This window comes from Larimichthys crocea, chromosome XVIII (assembly GCF_000972845.2).
Source record: "Larimichthys crocea isolate SSNF chromosome XVIII, L_crocea_2.0, whole genome shotgun sequence".
NCBI lineage: Eukaryota > Metazoa > Chordata > Actinopteri > Sciaenidae > Larimichthys > Larimichthys crocea.
The window spans coordinates 13,673,329-13,687,515 of NC_040028.1; the positions used below are offsets into that span (position 1 = coordinate 13,673,329).

The following is a 14,187-nucleotide window of genomic DNA, read 5'->3' on the forward strand; positions in this document are numbered from 1 at the left end:
ACAATTATAGTGAAATGTAACTGATGACATGACAGGTCAACCAGATTACTGGTGAGTAATGGTGATCTCCTGTGAAGTCCGTGTGCAGGAGGTATGCTCAGGGTGGCCTCAGCGTGTCATCGAGCCATCTTTTAGGACCGCCCAGAAAATCCTGGACTGAAAACTGGTGAAAAACTGTTTTAACCTCTAACTCCACATTTTAGTAATATATCGTTCAAAATCTTTTCACGTGTTTCCAGCAGCTATTTTCCAACACATTAAATGTAACACCATCACTAATGTCGGGTATATTTACCTGATATAATATCCTGGATAAAATACAGTTTTCATCAATTTATGTAAAAGTACAACACTGTATGCCAAATTGTAGTACTCTTCTTTAATTTCCCAATATACAATATCATATAAAATAAAAAATAAAAAAAAGGTACCATGGGTAAAAATCAGGTAATCCTTAATGAGAAATTTCCAAACAAAAAAAAATAATGGAGCTGGGAACTTGTTCTTTGGTCCACACATTCCTGGGACATGTGAGCCTTGTCTGGTGAAGGCATAGTCTTCCTGCATCACTGACAACAATGGGGGAGATAGACAAAAAATGGCACTCTCTATCACTAACGCCTCTTGAAAAAACCATAGATGGGAGGAGGGAAACAGATATACCATTAATGACATCAGTGAGCAGCCTGAAGCTACCCAAGGACCTACGTATGCATGAACTCAGACAGCAGCGTCACAATGAAAATCACACGACGAAGAATTGTGTGACGTTAGTGTTCTAGGGTTTAATGGACTTTAAACATGTCTGCCCATTCTCCTAGAAATGTTTGGTCTCAGCTCAACATTCTCCCCCGTCTTCCATTCTTTAGCTCGTAAATGTGACATAAACAAAGACTGCAGCAGCATGTAAATGTTTGCATCTGGCTGCCAGTTTGATACTCTAACTGAGCTTGAACAGAAACTGTTTTGTTTTCAGAGTGTCTAAACAAACACATCAGTCTTTTCTATGTAACTGGAGTCCGGGTAATTTGATTGAGTTAACATTCTGTTATTCATTAAAACATCAGCATCACTGGCTAAACGTGCACACATGCGAGGAATTGGAGCTGAGTAAAGATAAGTAAACATAAACTTAGAACTATGTCCATGAATCATGGAGCTGCAGGTCTTCTCCCTGCATCCATGTTTATTTCCTACCCTTGAATCCTTTTTAATGTCTTTATGAACTAAATTAACGATGGATTGCATAACATAAAATAATATAAACCACCCTATGAAGCCTGTCTCGAGGATAGGTGACTTATTTAACTGTTCACCAGCATGATTTCGTATAAAGAAACTTACGAGAATTTTTAAAGAAGAACCCTTGAATAAGGAAGACTGGATTCAAAGTATCAAAGTTTAAGTTGAATTTATTATTCTTGTACAAGAAGGAGCGTTTAACAGTGCAACACACAAGAGGGCTTACAGAGAAAAAGCTCCCTGAGGAGCTCTAACAGTTGGTTCTTATACATTTTTAAAAAATGGGCTGTCTAGTGGAAAGAGCGAAAGGTACAATCAAGGCTAAACTAAGGAAAGCCATGGACGAGACAGGAAAACGATGGGTACACACACTCTCTATATGAGTTAAAACATCTGCAACCCAGTATAATCCTAATTTTTATAACAGAAACTGTCTTGAGTGTTCTGGTGTGCAGAGCTCTATAGCGCCTACCAGAGGGGAGAAGTTGGAACTGGTTGTGTCCATGGTTTCCTGTCCAGGGACGCTGAGAAAAACTTGATAAATGCTGTGTGGCATTCACAAGAAGACAGCAAACATGAATCAGAAATACTTTATTAATCCCCTGCAGGGAAATTGTGTTTGTTAGAGCAGCTCCCAAACTGTAAGTTAGATAGTAAGTGATAGCAAGAACAACATTTGAACACTATAGAGGTTGGATAGTAACATCTCAAGAAAAAAAAAAAACTTTAACAATATACACCTATAAGATATCCAATTTACCACTATATACACAAAAATACTACAGATCTACTGAAGCTTATTTAATCAGAGATGTAACCGTTCATATGAGACTGTAAATGAGACTGTGTGCTTTTAAATCTTTAAAACGTTATTTACTAGCTATATCACATTACTCAGATCTATAACCAAATCACACGTCCTGTTGTACAATTACTGTCACTGTACATGCCAGTAATTGCGGTTACCTAAAAACACCTAAAACACCTCAAAGTGCTCATGTGTGATAGATCCAACATGTCTTGCCTTAATCAGGGGGTTCAAATAAGGTTATAGACATAATATTAATAAACAGTACTGCAGCCCCCTCAGCATCGCTGCTGGGGAAGTCCTGCATGGAGAGCAGGTTGGCTGTTTTTCTGTCCTCACTGTGTCATAGTGAAGTGAACAACACAAATTATTAATGCATCCCTAATGTATGCATTTAATCATCCTGAATCACGCGATAGCTATGCATTAATTAAGCATGTTTTTGTACCCTTATAATATATACAGTGTTATCGAAAGATGTTTAACATTTCTACAGATTCTTTCACTGTATCCCCCGAGACTCAAAGGGAATTATTTAGGCTCAAATCACATCAGATGAACTGTCAAATGATTAGGCGGGTGCGGGTGACATGATAGAAACATCCATTATCAGTGCTGCTAAGCATAAATGTCCAATTTATAACCCTCAGAGAGTTGGCCTGCAAATAGACGGAAGTGGGCAGAGGTTTTTGTAATCAACAGATGGTTTGATGTGCTACAGATGACAGCTTAGAGAGGTGGCACATCCCAAAGCATGGCAAGCTGCTGGCTCATGTCAATTAAGTTTTGTCTCAGTGCCAGGAGGAACTCGGGAGTGTCGACCCAGTCATTGTTCCCAATGAGTCCGAGTTGATTGACGTGATTTCACGTTCTTTCGTTTAGCATAACCCTCCTTGGCGTGCTGTCAGAAATCTCTCTCCAGTGAACAGCTGACAAAGTGGCACACATCACGCTGTTACCTGGTAGAAAGCCCACAGCATATTTCTCCCTGGAGGGTGTCGTCGTTTATTTTATTTTATTTTGTTCGGCCGTCATATAATTAGGAGCACATGACAGAAAACCAGCAGTATCTTTCTCCAAAGTTACAGTTAACCATAATGCTGGATTTATCTAATCTATTCTCAATTATCAATCGATTATGTGGAGTATGTTTTGTGAACTGCTATTGATTGAAATGATCACCTATTTAAATTCTTTTCTTTGCAGACATTAGCCAGTAAACTCTAAACATCACCTTCATGTATCGTGCATCTTTCAAGGTATTACAAGAACTGATTCATTTTCTTAAAGAGAGAACTCATAGGTTGTACACATTTCTTTATTGAAAACTAAATATGACTTTTATCTGAATAATAAGAAAATCGAGACTATCTACAGATGTCATTTTTGTAGTCGCAAATCAGATCAATGATGTGATTCTAACATGTTCTTACAATTTCATGTGAGAGGGAAGATGAAGATGCCTAAATGTGAAGTGAAGTTGAAAGAAAGAAAATGAATCATGACGTGAATACTCGATAAAAAATTCACAAAGCATTTATGATTGAGACACATTTCAAACATTCTGTAACTTTTCTGCATTTTGACAACATTTCCTTCAACCACTGAAGGCCGGCAGAGCTTTCTTATGAGAGGAATTTAATAGCATAACCAAGAAGAAAAGGCTAGCACAGATTGTGAAACATATAATAGCACAGAGTCAGTGTGAATTGTTGCATTATTCGGGGGGAGCTGTAGGGGCACTCTGGTTGAGTTTACTCTCTTCTGCCTCGGCCAGTCTTCAGCCAGGTCACAAACTCCTTGGCTGCCTGGTCCTGCAGGTAGGAGCTCACGTCGCTGGTGTAGGTACCGTCTGCATGGCGTCTGATTAGACTCCTGCAGAAACGGATGAAAAAGTCTCGGTAAGTGTTACATAAAACATGATTTTGGGATGAGCTTGATTTGATTTAAAGACACAACAATGGTTCTTAAGACTAAAGTTGAAGAGATCCATTAAAAACAAAGGCACACTCACCCGTTCCTTTTTGAGTTCTTTAGCCACTGGACGAAGTCTTGTGCTCTTCTCGTCTCCAGATATTTACTGTAGTCGTTGGAAAATGTTCCCTCTGAATGTCTCTTCATGTTTGAGAGCTCAATGGGTTCGGTCAGCATGGAGTTTTCAGTCAGTAGCCTAGAAATGATGGAAATAATTAAGCTGATGGTGAAACAATCTCTTCCATTTCAATTCATAATCATCTTTTCTGTAAATTTTGTCCTGCATGATTGATGATGTGATCCTTACTCAAAAGAAAGAAAAAGATTACACTATGCTTTTAGAAATTTAGATTTGCACCAACAAGCAACAGGAGAAACTACATTATTACTAGAACATCTAAGCATTAAAATGTCAATACATTAACCATGATAAATCCTCTATGACACAAGTTAAAATGAGCTTTCCGTATTTCAAACAACATAGATTAAATGTGCTCTGTGTGCATCCTTTTCCCCTAATGTAAACAGCTCATACTCTCTGTGCTATTATGCTGCAAAACTCAGAGTTTCAAAAGATTTCAGTCCTTGAATAAACTAAATTATTTTGCATGATTATGCTTAAGCCCAGAATAGTGTCTGCCTGATCCTCTCCACTGTCCTTAAGGAAGTTTTAGGCCAGCGTGAATGATACAAAGTGTAAAGAGGTGATCTTACATGGAGTCTCGGTCTGTGTCTTGGTCAGGCACCTGCCAGCTGCTTTGGATGATGATGAGGAGCAGGAGTCCAGCCAAAGAGTGTGCGCTTGTCATTGTTTGAGCTTCTGAAAGAAAGAGAGAGAGACACACACAGTGAGAATATTTCAATACAGCACGAGAGAGAAATAAAATAAACGTAAATATTCATTCGATCTTTGACAGGAGGAAGGTACAGATATTCTCACCTGTGCTCCTTTCTGTCGAGCGTCCGAGAGCGAGATTGTAAAGTGCCTTGACTGGTTCTCTATTGGCTTCTGGAGCTGTTTCATGGTGCCCTCTTGAAGTGCTCAGTCTTATATAGAGGAGCCGAGGAGCATCCTCCCAGGTGACTCCCCCCGTCACAGAAACCTCAGCATATCCTCTGTTACTCTCAACCCATTAGTCAGCTTCCGTCTCAGTCCACTGAATGTATTTGACTTTGTTTAAAAACACACACACACACACACACACACATAGAAAACAGCAGTATCTGAGAGGTAAAAGCTACCACTTTAGGTGTTAGAATCAAACAAGACCTCTATCCTGACAAATAAATACTGGCACCCGGTACCCACTCAGTGTCACGAAGCAAAAACTGTCAGTTATTCTGAATATTTATGCACAATAATCATGCACAAACAGACAGTAAAGCTATATTTCCATTTTATTTTTTACAATATTGTCCAATATTTTACTACTATAATATTAAAATATATTATATAAAGCTTTAACACTCGAGGGAATTATGTTTTTATAAGGCACTTTGTGATTTTATTTATGTTTATACAGTAAGGATGTGTGGAAATATCATCTGGACTAAATATGCATTATACTAAATGAGAAAAGAAACTGTGATGTTTCAAAACAACGTTTATTTCACTTTCATTAGAACATGACTGCAGCACAAACACCCCACAACAGATCAGTGCAGTGGAATTCAGCTATTGTATGTTTATCATATTCACATAAAAATGTTTTCAACCATAAATGCATGCGATGGCTTTTTTGTATGTTTTAAATGTTTCATCATCTCACATAAAATACAAATGCTCATTTGTACAAGCAGTCGGATCCATTGCACGTAAAAAAAACAAACAACAAATGTACAGAGTTACAACATGACTCTTTAGAATATCAACGAGATAAAACAATTTACAAATTAGGAAAAATTGTAATGTTCACTCTAAATGCGGTCACATTCTTCACATCTATTTGGGATTGATGAGACATTTCTGCAGGAAGTGACTCATGAGGCTGTATATATGACGGGCGGCTGATCCTCTGAGATGATGATCCCTGTCAGTGTACCACTGAAATAAAACCAGAATCAGATTAGACCATAGACTCTAAAATTCAGACAAAAGAAATTAGAAATCATAAATATTTAAGACTGTGTATGGCAATATACATGTAATGCATCTTTTTTCCCTTTTGAAACTTTCATTAAATCAACGTCATCAAGGCCAATATTAGTCCCACTTCCCAGAGCCAATATTTACCATGACCTCAAAGTCCACTTGCTGGTCCACCAGAGCTTTGGAGATCTGTGCTGCCTGCTGGAAATGGACATTATCTGCAGGAAAAGACAGTACGTTCACTACGTGACCAATCGTCAAATCTCAGATTCCATTCAGGCAAATGGAGCCCATTTGTGCAAGGCTTATTGCATTACCTGGTTCACTTAACCAAATGCTCAAAAACAGAAAGAAATAAGAGTATCTGGAGGAAATGACTAAACCCACCATCCGCTGTGCCATGAACCAATAGATAGCCTACTGATTTGAAGTTCTCTGCTCTGGCCGTCACCGAAGAATTCTGTTAAATAAAAGAGAAATGTTGCTTTTAAAAACATATAGTGTGTGTCAAGTCCGATATGTGCAGTATATTGAAAAGGTTATTGTATATTTACTTTGTAAGAGTCTGAATTCTCTGTGGGCGTGCCCATGTAGCGTTCAGTGTACACTGCATCTGCAAAAGAAAACTTAAGAGTTATTACCATAACTGAGCAGTACTGTACATAATATAAAACCCGCCAAATAAATCATGCTTATGGGGATTTGTATAGAGGGGGAGTTTTACAAAGCAAAGTCTATTTAGATGTGTCTGTGTCTAGATCTGCCTCAAGTTGGTCGGTGGCTGAAGACTACAAGTTTGAAAAAGAAAAGAATGTGTGTGTGTTGTGTCAGAAAGACGTGTAGCCAACTCCTCATCTCTACTTTAAGGCTAGAGACTTGTGGCTACATAAATGTAGCATAACACACCTGAATAATTTGGGATTGAACTGTTGGTGGTCATGTTGCATTGACGGTAATGTAGACACCAGGGTTTAATAACAAAGAAGAATGCATGAAAAAAAAAAGATGATATGCCTGCTGCATCGATTTTGATACTTAAAGAAACAAAGAAACTATCTCTATTGTTAGTGCGGCAATGTCATAGAAGTGTAATGCTAAATTGGTGGAGTACTCCTTTAAATACACTGTGGAAATGACATCAACAGAGGACTTGTATTATAGTCAGTTTGTGGTACTCAAGATTGGTCTCAAGACCACGTTTCAGAGGTCTTGATCTTGTTTCAGAATCAACCGGATTTTTACTAAGAGTACTTAAAATTTCAAGATCAGGCAAGACTGTGTTGACATCCCTAAATGACCTGTGCATTGTCTGATTTCTTAACACAATTACTGTGTTTAAGTGTAAAACTTCCCACTTCAAATGCAACCAGTAACTTGACTCATTTCTGATTTTAAATTTTTGCTAAAGCCTCTCTTCACATCAAGAAAGTGAATGTGGGAAACAGGAGAAGAAGCTGTGGCTGTGTGCGAGGAGATGCCAGCCCGAATTTTATAACAGATCACATGACAAATAATCATAAACCACAAAAAGTTCAAAAGAAAACACACAGCAGTATGTAAATTCTGCAATGCCACACGGCCTCACTCAAAGAGATTTTGCGAACTTACTGACTAGTCTATGTCCTGACTTGGTCTTGGTCTTGTCTCAGGGTCAACCCATCAAAGTCTTGGTCTTGTCTCAAGTCTTACAACACTGACAATACTATGCCTGTACACCCACCATAATATTCCCACTTGGCTACTGGGGCAACTGCTATTCCACACTTGAAGAGTCCAGTCCCAGCACCCAAGGCCATTGAGGTAACGTAACCGCCGTATGACTGAAGATCAAAATAGAGTGAATTTAGTGAATGCAACAACACTGAATAAAAATATTACAGTGAATATGTAATAAAAACAAAACTTACCCAGCCCCATATTGCTATTCTGTCTTTGTCAATAAAACCCATGTCAATGAATCTCCTACAACGCAGAAATCATTAATTAGCTTAAAATATATTTAAATGTCCCCACAAACCAGATATTAACCATTATTATAATATAAGACATTAACTTCTCATACAGTAGGGAGCATGTCATATCACAGAGGTGATTGTATGTTCAGACACACTTTACCTCACAGCTGTTATCTGATCTTCCACCTCAAACGTACCAAGACGCCTGTAGATCGCATGCATTATTTCATCACCTTGGTAACCACTCCCCCGTCCATCAAAGCTGGCAACGATAATCCCATGTGAACTGGAGAGGTACGTGCCCCAGTTCAGCTTGAAACGATAGTCCACCTGCTGACTACAGGGGCCACCATACCTGCACGGATCAGCATCAGCAGCATATATCATCAAGCGTTGACAAATGTTGACTGGATTATATTTAGAGTGTTGTTTACTTACACGTCAATAAGAAGAGGGTATTTTCTAGACTTCTTGAAATTTGGTGGTAACATCATTTCATACCAAAGATCTGTTGGCAAAAATAATAATAATAATAATAAAATTAAAACAATAATAAAAAAGGATTGTTTCTGCCCCTACAGTAAGATAAAGAAATATAATTCTGTGTTTGAAGTCACTTCCTAAAAGTAAAACCTCATTTAATTGATATAAATTTGTGTAAAAAATGTGTTTTTCTTGTTGTTACTTCAATTTGATGTTTGGTCTTCACTGTGCAGAATGTCTCTTTGTCCAGAGTTTTACTTTTTCCACATTCATCTGTGTCTCTGTGTTCACATTAAATCTGTTAACACGTGTACGCACGAGCAAGATTTTGTGACATCACCATCGTGTGCATGGGTTAGACTTATTAATAAATGAAAAATATTTTTATATTCATTCATATATTTTCCTTTGTGTGGAAAACTTTAACAGACACAGATTATTATTCAGACCAGTCAAGGTAAGGGGATCTTGAATTAACTCACCAAATCCTGCAACCCTCAGTGTGCCGTACTGCATTGTTGGCATTTGGAATTCTGACAGAATATTTTCCAGAGCTTTGTTGTCTTCAAGTACAGAGATCTCTAAAAAATGAATGGAAATGAATGTATCAAAATCCAAATGACCTTTAACCTGTCTACATTTTGTGTATCCAGCGGGGCCGACCTGCAGCAAATACAAAATAGTAAACAGCCTCGGGTCTTTCCTTTCCCTGCAGCCCCCCATGAACCAAGGTATTTTTGTCATAGCCCATTACATAGCCTAATCTATAGAGAATTGTCCTTACAAAGAAAATGACAGGGATGTAAATGCACAGTCTGCATTGTAAAACGTCAAATATTCAGCTATCATTGGCTACGTGACACCACAACAAAAAAACACCTAGTATGGCTTGCGAGTGTGCATTTTCACATATTTATAACACTTTGCAAGCATCTTAATGTGTGAAAATATGAACAATAACAACAAAAAACAGTTTGAGATCGAGGCAGGGAGACTCAGGAGGGTTTGTTAAAGAGCAGAACTTACACCATAACACGTTTGTAAAACTGATGGCTGTGTCGTAAAAAAAAAACTGAATTTGTGTCGTTTCTTTTTTAAATCACAAGAACAGAACTTCTTCTAGTGTACACAAGAATATTATACATACAAAAAAAACAATAAAATTGCATCTGTGCGCATTTGTACACCGTAAAATGATGCGATTGCATATACGGACCTTGTACAGGGCCCCTGTTGTCCATAAGTGTGTAAAGGGGAAAACCAGGTCCTGGTAAACACAAAAATAGAAAATACAGAAATAAATGATTATACAACATCTATGTGAAGTGATTATTGTTCACATATGCTCCCCACACTCAATGGACCGTGGATGACTTATTGCTTAAGAGTGAATGTGGATGGGTAACTGACCGTCGCACTTCATTCGGAAGAAAGAGGCGTCAAAGCTCAAGTAAGCAGAGTTGTACTGACACCTGTCCTTATTTACGCTGCAGGTGAGGCACTCGGGAGCAGAAGGGGTGCTTCCAATCATGACCCTGATAAACACACAAGCAGCAACTCGTTTATGTCATTCAGTTCATGCCAGTTCATGGATCCCCGGGGATCGTTAATGTTTATAGGATCTCTGGGGTTCGTGAATACATACATATAAGGGTTAGGGTATAAAATATTCTAAAATATAGAATATAAAATTCTAAAAAAAATGAACTAAAAATAAAAGAAAGAACTAAAGAAATGAGTTTAGCTGTCACCCAGATGAGAAGAATTCCTTACTTGTAAAGATTTCTCTTTACGGGTATTCCTTGGTACTCATTGCTCACATAATATCTGTTGAAAGGAATTTCACAAATGTCAGATTTGCATGTATTTACTTTTAAATTATGTTATATTTCTATTATATCTTTAAATGTCTATGTAGTTTTCCGGTATCATCACTCACATGGCATCTTTTGTTAATTTGGATATGAAGATGACTTCCCACTTGCCAGAGGTAATAGGTGTTGCTTTGCCCTTAACAAAATGCCCTTAGTGAAAATAACACTCAACACCAAATACATAATGAAAGTCACTGCGCATTTTATTTCACATAAATATAATAATAAATGAAAAAATACTTACATCTTTCACATAATGTATGTGTTTGTAGCCCTGAGAGTCACTCATCACTTTGTAGAAACTGAGTTTATCTTCAGCAAAGAATAGAGGTAAGGGAACATACTGGAAAAAAGGTGATTGTTCACTGTAAATGAACACTTAATTGACAATTAACAATATATTGTGGTACCTTTTTAGAAACTTACATGGCCGACCCAGCCTGTCTTGCTTGTTTGCTCAAATTTCTAAAGAGAATAGGGACATTTATCACGGTTAATTAGCATTTATTCTCATAACTATGGATTTAATACATAATCCTTGAGATCTAATTGAGAACAGCTTGTGATTTTCTGACCAGATAAGTAACCAGAGAAGTGACAGCTACCTGTTTTTCTTTCCAGCTGCTTCCGTCAAAGTCATAGATCTGTACAATCACATAATTCTGTTTTCTTGTGAGCCACTGCACAGCGACGCGTTCGTCTGTAGGCCAGGTCACCGAGCACAAAATGTGATCACTGAGCAAAAGGCAACAGAAAGTGACAAGGTTTTCACATGAGACAGAACATGAGGATATTGTATTTGCCTCAGTTTGATTTAAGTCATGCTTTAAACTAAAAAAAAAAAATACAGACCCAGAAGCAACAGAAGCGGGAGGAACCACCTGTGTGCGGCGGGATGGATTCGTGGTATCAACCACAATCAGTTTCACCTTGGTAAGGGTTGATCCAGCCTGCAACAAATACAATAAAATGTAGCATTCTTGAGTGTGAAGCTGCAACAAATACAATAAAATGTAGCATTCTTGAGTGTGAAGAAGAAAGTAGAAGATGTGAACAGACACCTGCCATATAATTTGTAGTACATGAAGTAATACTAAAGTCATTTCTTACCTTTGGGTATGGAACAGACACTGTTTGAGGATATTGCTCAGACCCATACCAAGAGAACTCCACTTTTTGCACCTCTGTATCATTAAACTCTGCATAAGCCAAATATTTTCCAGTTGACGACCACCATATCGCCCCGTTTGATGCAAACACTTCCTCTGAGATTGATAGAAACAAAAAAAAATCTGTAACCACCTTCCATTTAGTGACGCAGATGCACACCTCTGGATAAAAGTGAACTTACCCTCATATGCCCAGTCAGGGATACCATTAAGGATCTCATCCTTTTTCCCATTGTGGGTCACTTGTACAACTTCAGCATTGACATCGGATTTCAAAAAGATGTTGAATTTTGAGACGTAAGCCTGAGAAAGGAAACTTTGTCATAGTTTTTTTATTTGATTCTTCATTTTAAATTACAAATCCGTAGTCAGATTTATAACTCTGCTTCATCAAACACACACTTTCCGCAGACGTCTTGCAGGAACTGATATTTATTTTGCAAAACACAACCCACGTTTCCTCACACACCAAAGTGGCATATTGCAAAGCTAGTGATGTTGATGTAGCTGTAATATTATGTGAAGACAACATGATAACGTGGTGTGAACTTACATATTTGTTTCCTGTTGGGGACCAGGAAAAGTACTGCACAACGGTTGGAAGATTCACAGGCGTAATAAATGTTCTGGAAAGAAAAATTCAAATAATTTAGGGTGGTACCAAGTCAATCACTCCCTTTTAGTCTGAGATGTCTGTCCATAATCTTGAAATCTTGCAGTTTATGAGTGATACTGTGACAATAAAATGTGGCAACTTACGAACGCTCCCTGTCGTAGATGGAGTAAGAGGCTGAGTATGAATGTCTCCATACCTGTCGTGTTGCAAACACAAAATTTGTTTTCAGATTTTCAGTTTTTACTTTACAGTGAATGGCTCAAAGAAAAATAAAAGAGACATTCAGTTTCTCACCTTTGAATAATTGCTTTCAAAAGCGATGTATTTATAATCACCTGACAGCAAGTAATCTGTGGCGTCCACTTGAGCCTACAGCGACAACGAGTATGAAAATATTACACGAGTTATTATTCGGCATTGAAAAAACTGTGTTCAACGTTCATATTTGAATATATATATATATATATCTGTATATTACAAAGGTTGAATTGCTCAAATAGAGAGATTCCTCTCTTGTTTCAGCATTGTGGAGGAAGACATTCCCATCTCTGTCTTTGTGCAGATACTCTTTGTCTGCAGATAGAAAAGACAATAAAAAGCTCAGGATTGAACATTCATACATAATCCTGCCCCAAAAAAACAACCTGTATAATAAGAGTGGTACCTGATATCCAATACAAATTGTAGGCTCTCCACCTGATGGTGTCATTGAAGTAATCTTCAAAGGTGTATGGTCTTTTAACATCAGATTCTGAAATGATGCACAGGCTGTATTAGTGGATTTGACACCACAGCTTGTTGCCTATAGGCTCGCGTCACGCGGTGGCGCTATTAGGATTGAAACTTTCAGCTGCGTGCCATCACACTGATGATCCACGTAAGAGGAACTTCTAAATCATATCATCGGCATTGTCACGTCATGCACGAGTTTAGGACTGAATCAACGCATTAAGACAGAACAACAATAAAAGCTGCCTAGAAAAATAAAGAAAAACAATATAAAGTTGACTTGAAATGACTCAAAGTTTCAAATTATAATCCATGATTCAGAGTTTAAATGTTCCACAGGCTGACTTTCGGTTATTTTCACGCTGAACTCCTGCAGGAAGCGCAGACACAGACAGAAATGCGCACACATAGTCTGACTTACCGCTGAAATAAACCGCTGGGATTGTTATTAACGTGATGACGACAGCCGCCCCTATCACCCCCCACAGCATCCTACTGCAGCCCTGTAAAAAAAAAAAAGTGACATAAAAAAAAGTTGCAAAAATAAAAACAAACAAACAAAAAAACATCTGAAATCCACAGTATGTGTTATTTATTTATTTATTTCATAACTTTTACACCCCTGGAGTTGATGGTAAATAGATTACTGACCATGATGCAGAAGAAGAGAGGGTCGCCTTGAAGCTCTGGAGTCTTTAATAATCCTGAAAGGTCGATGATGTCAAGTTTAAAGTGACTTCTTGGATAAGCAGCCTGGTTAACATGCTCTCACTCCAAAGACCAAAAAAAAAAACAAGCAAACCCTGAAACCTCTCCAAAGTAACTTCTCCGTCCTAATTTAGTAGACTTCACACACGTCCCCGCTGCATTCCTGAGGAGTCCGACAGCAGACAGAGATGCCTCCCTGAAGTCAGCAGCGCTGCACAACTTTCCAAGGGCGCACAAGTTTGCTGAGATTTAGGAAGTGGCTTATTCATCGAGGGCGCAAGTTATTCACTCAGCAAATCTAAGAAAGCAGGGAGAGTCTGCTGGAGCTTTACCTCCCAGTTCACTTCAACATTTGGGGGCATTTCTTCTTCATTTTTTCCACCAAAATCAACCTTAATAATAATAATACACCATAATAACAATGCCTTTTGTTTTCCACTGCATGTTTGCAGGAAATGTGATCACACAAGTATCTGTGTCTGTATGAGGAAACAATGATTAAAAAGTTCTAAATATAGCAGCACGGACTTACTCAACACA

At 38.1% G+C, this 14,187-nt stretch overlaps 2 protein-coding genes across 2 annotated transcripts; both read right to left on the reverse strand.

The window, feature by feature from the left end:
• Positions 1-3,570: 3,570 nt before the first annotated feature.
• On the reverse strand, positions 3,571-5,039 carry gcgb (glucagon b). The gene is made up of 4 exons (XM_010732215.2): positions 4,965-5,039; positions 4,739-4,844; positions 4,065-4,220; positions 3,571-3,925 (listed from the first exon to the last, which is right to left on the reverse strand). The coding sequence occupies exons 2-4, from the start codon at positions 4,831-4,833 to the stop codon at positions 3,805-3,807; spliced, it is 372 nt and encodes a 123-aa protein (XP_010730517.1). The 5' UTR covers positions 4,834-4,844; positions 4,965-5,039; the 3' UTR covers positions 3,571-3,804.
• A 580-nt stretch (positions 5,040-5,619) lies between these two features.
• On the reverse strand, positions 5,620-14,012 carry fap (fibroblast activation protein, alpha). Its single transcript, XM_019255208.2, has 26 exons — positions 13,591-14,012; positions 13,361-13,442; positions 12,875-12,961; positions 12,689-12,783; positions 12,505-12,579; positions 12,354-12,406; positions 12,148-12,220; positions 11,777-11,897; positions 11,536-11,690; positions 11,278-11,375; positions 11,031-11,160; positions 10,852-10,890; positions 10,670-10,768; positions 10,491-10,561; positions 10,325-10,378; positions 9,962-10,086; positions 9,768-9,818; positions 9,034-9,132; positions 8,507-8,576; positions 8,229-8,423; positions 8,021-8,075; positions 7,834-7,933; positions 6,668-6,726; positions 6,501-6,573; positions 6,258-6,331; positions 5,620-6,068 (listed from the first exon to the last, which is right to left on the reverse strand). Exons 1-26 carry the CDS (start codon positions 13,591-13,593, stop codon positions 5,967-5,969), a joined length of 2,238 nt encoding a protein of 745 aa, XP_019110753.2. The 5' UTR covers positions 13,594-14,012; the 3' UTR covers positions 5,620-5,966.
• Positions 14,013-14,187: the final 175 nt, after the last annotated feature.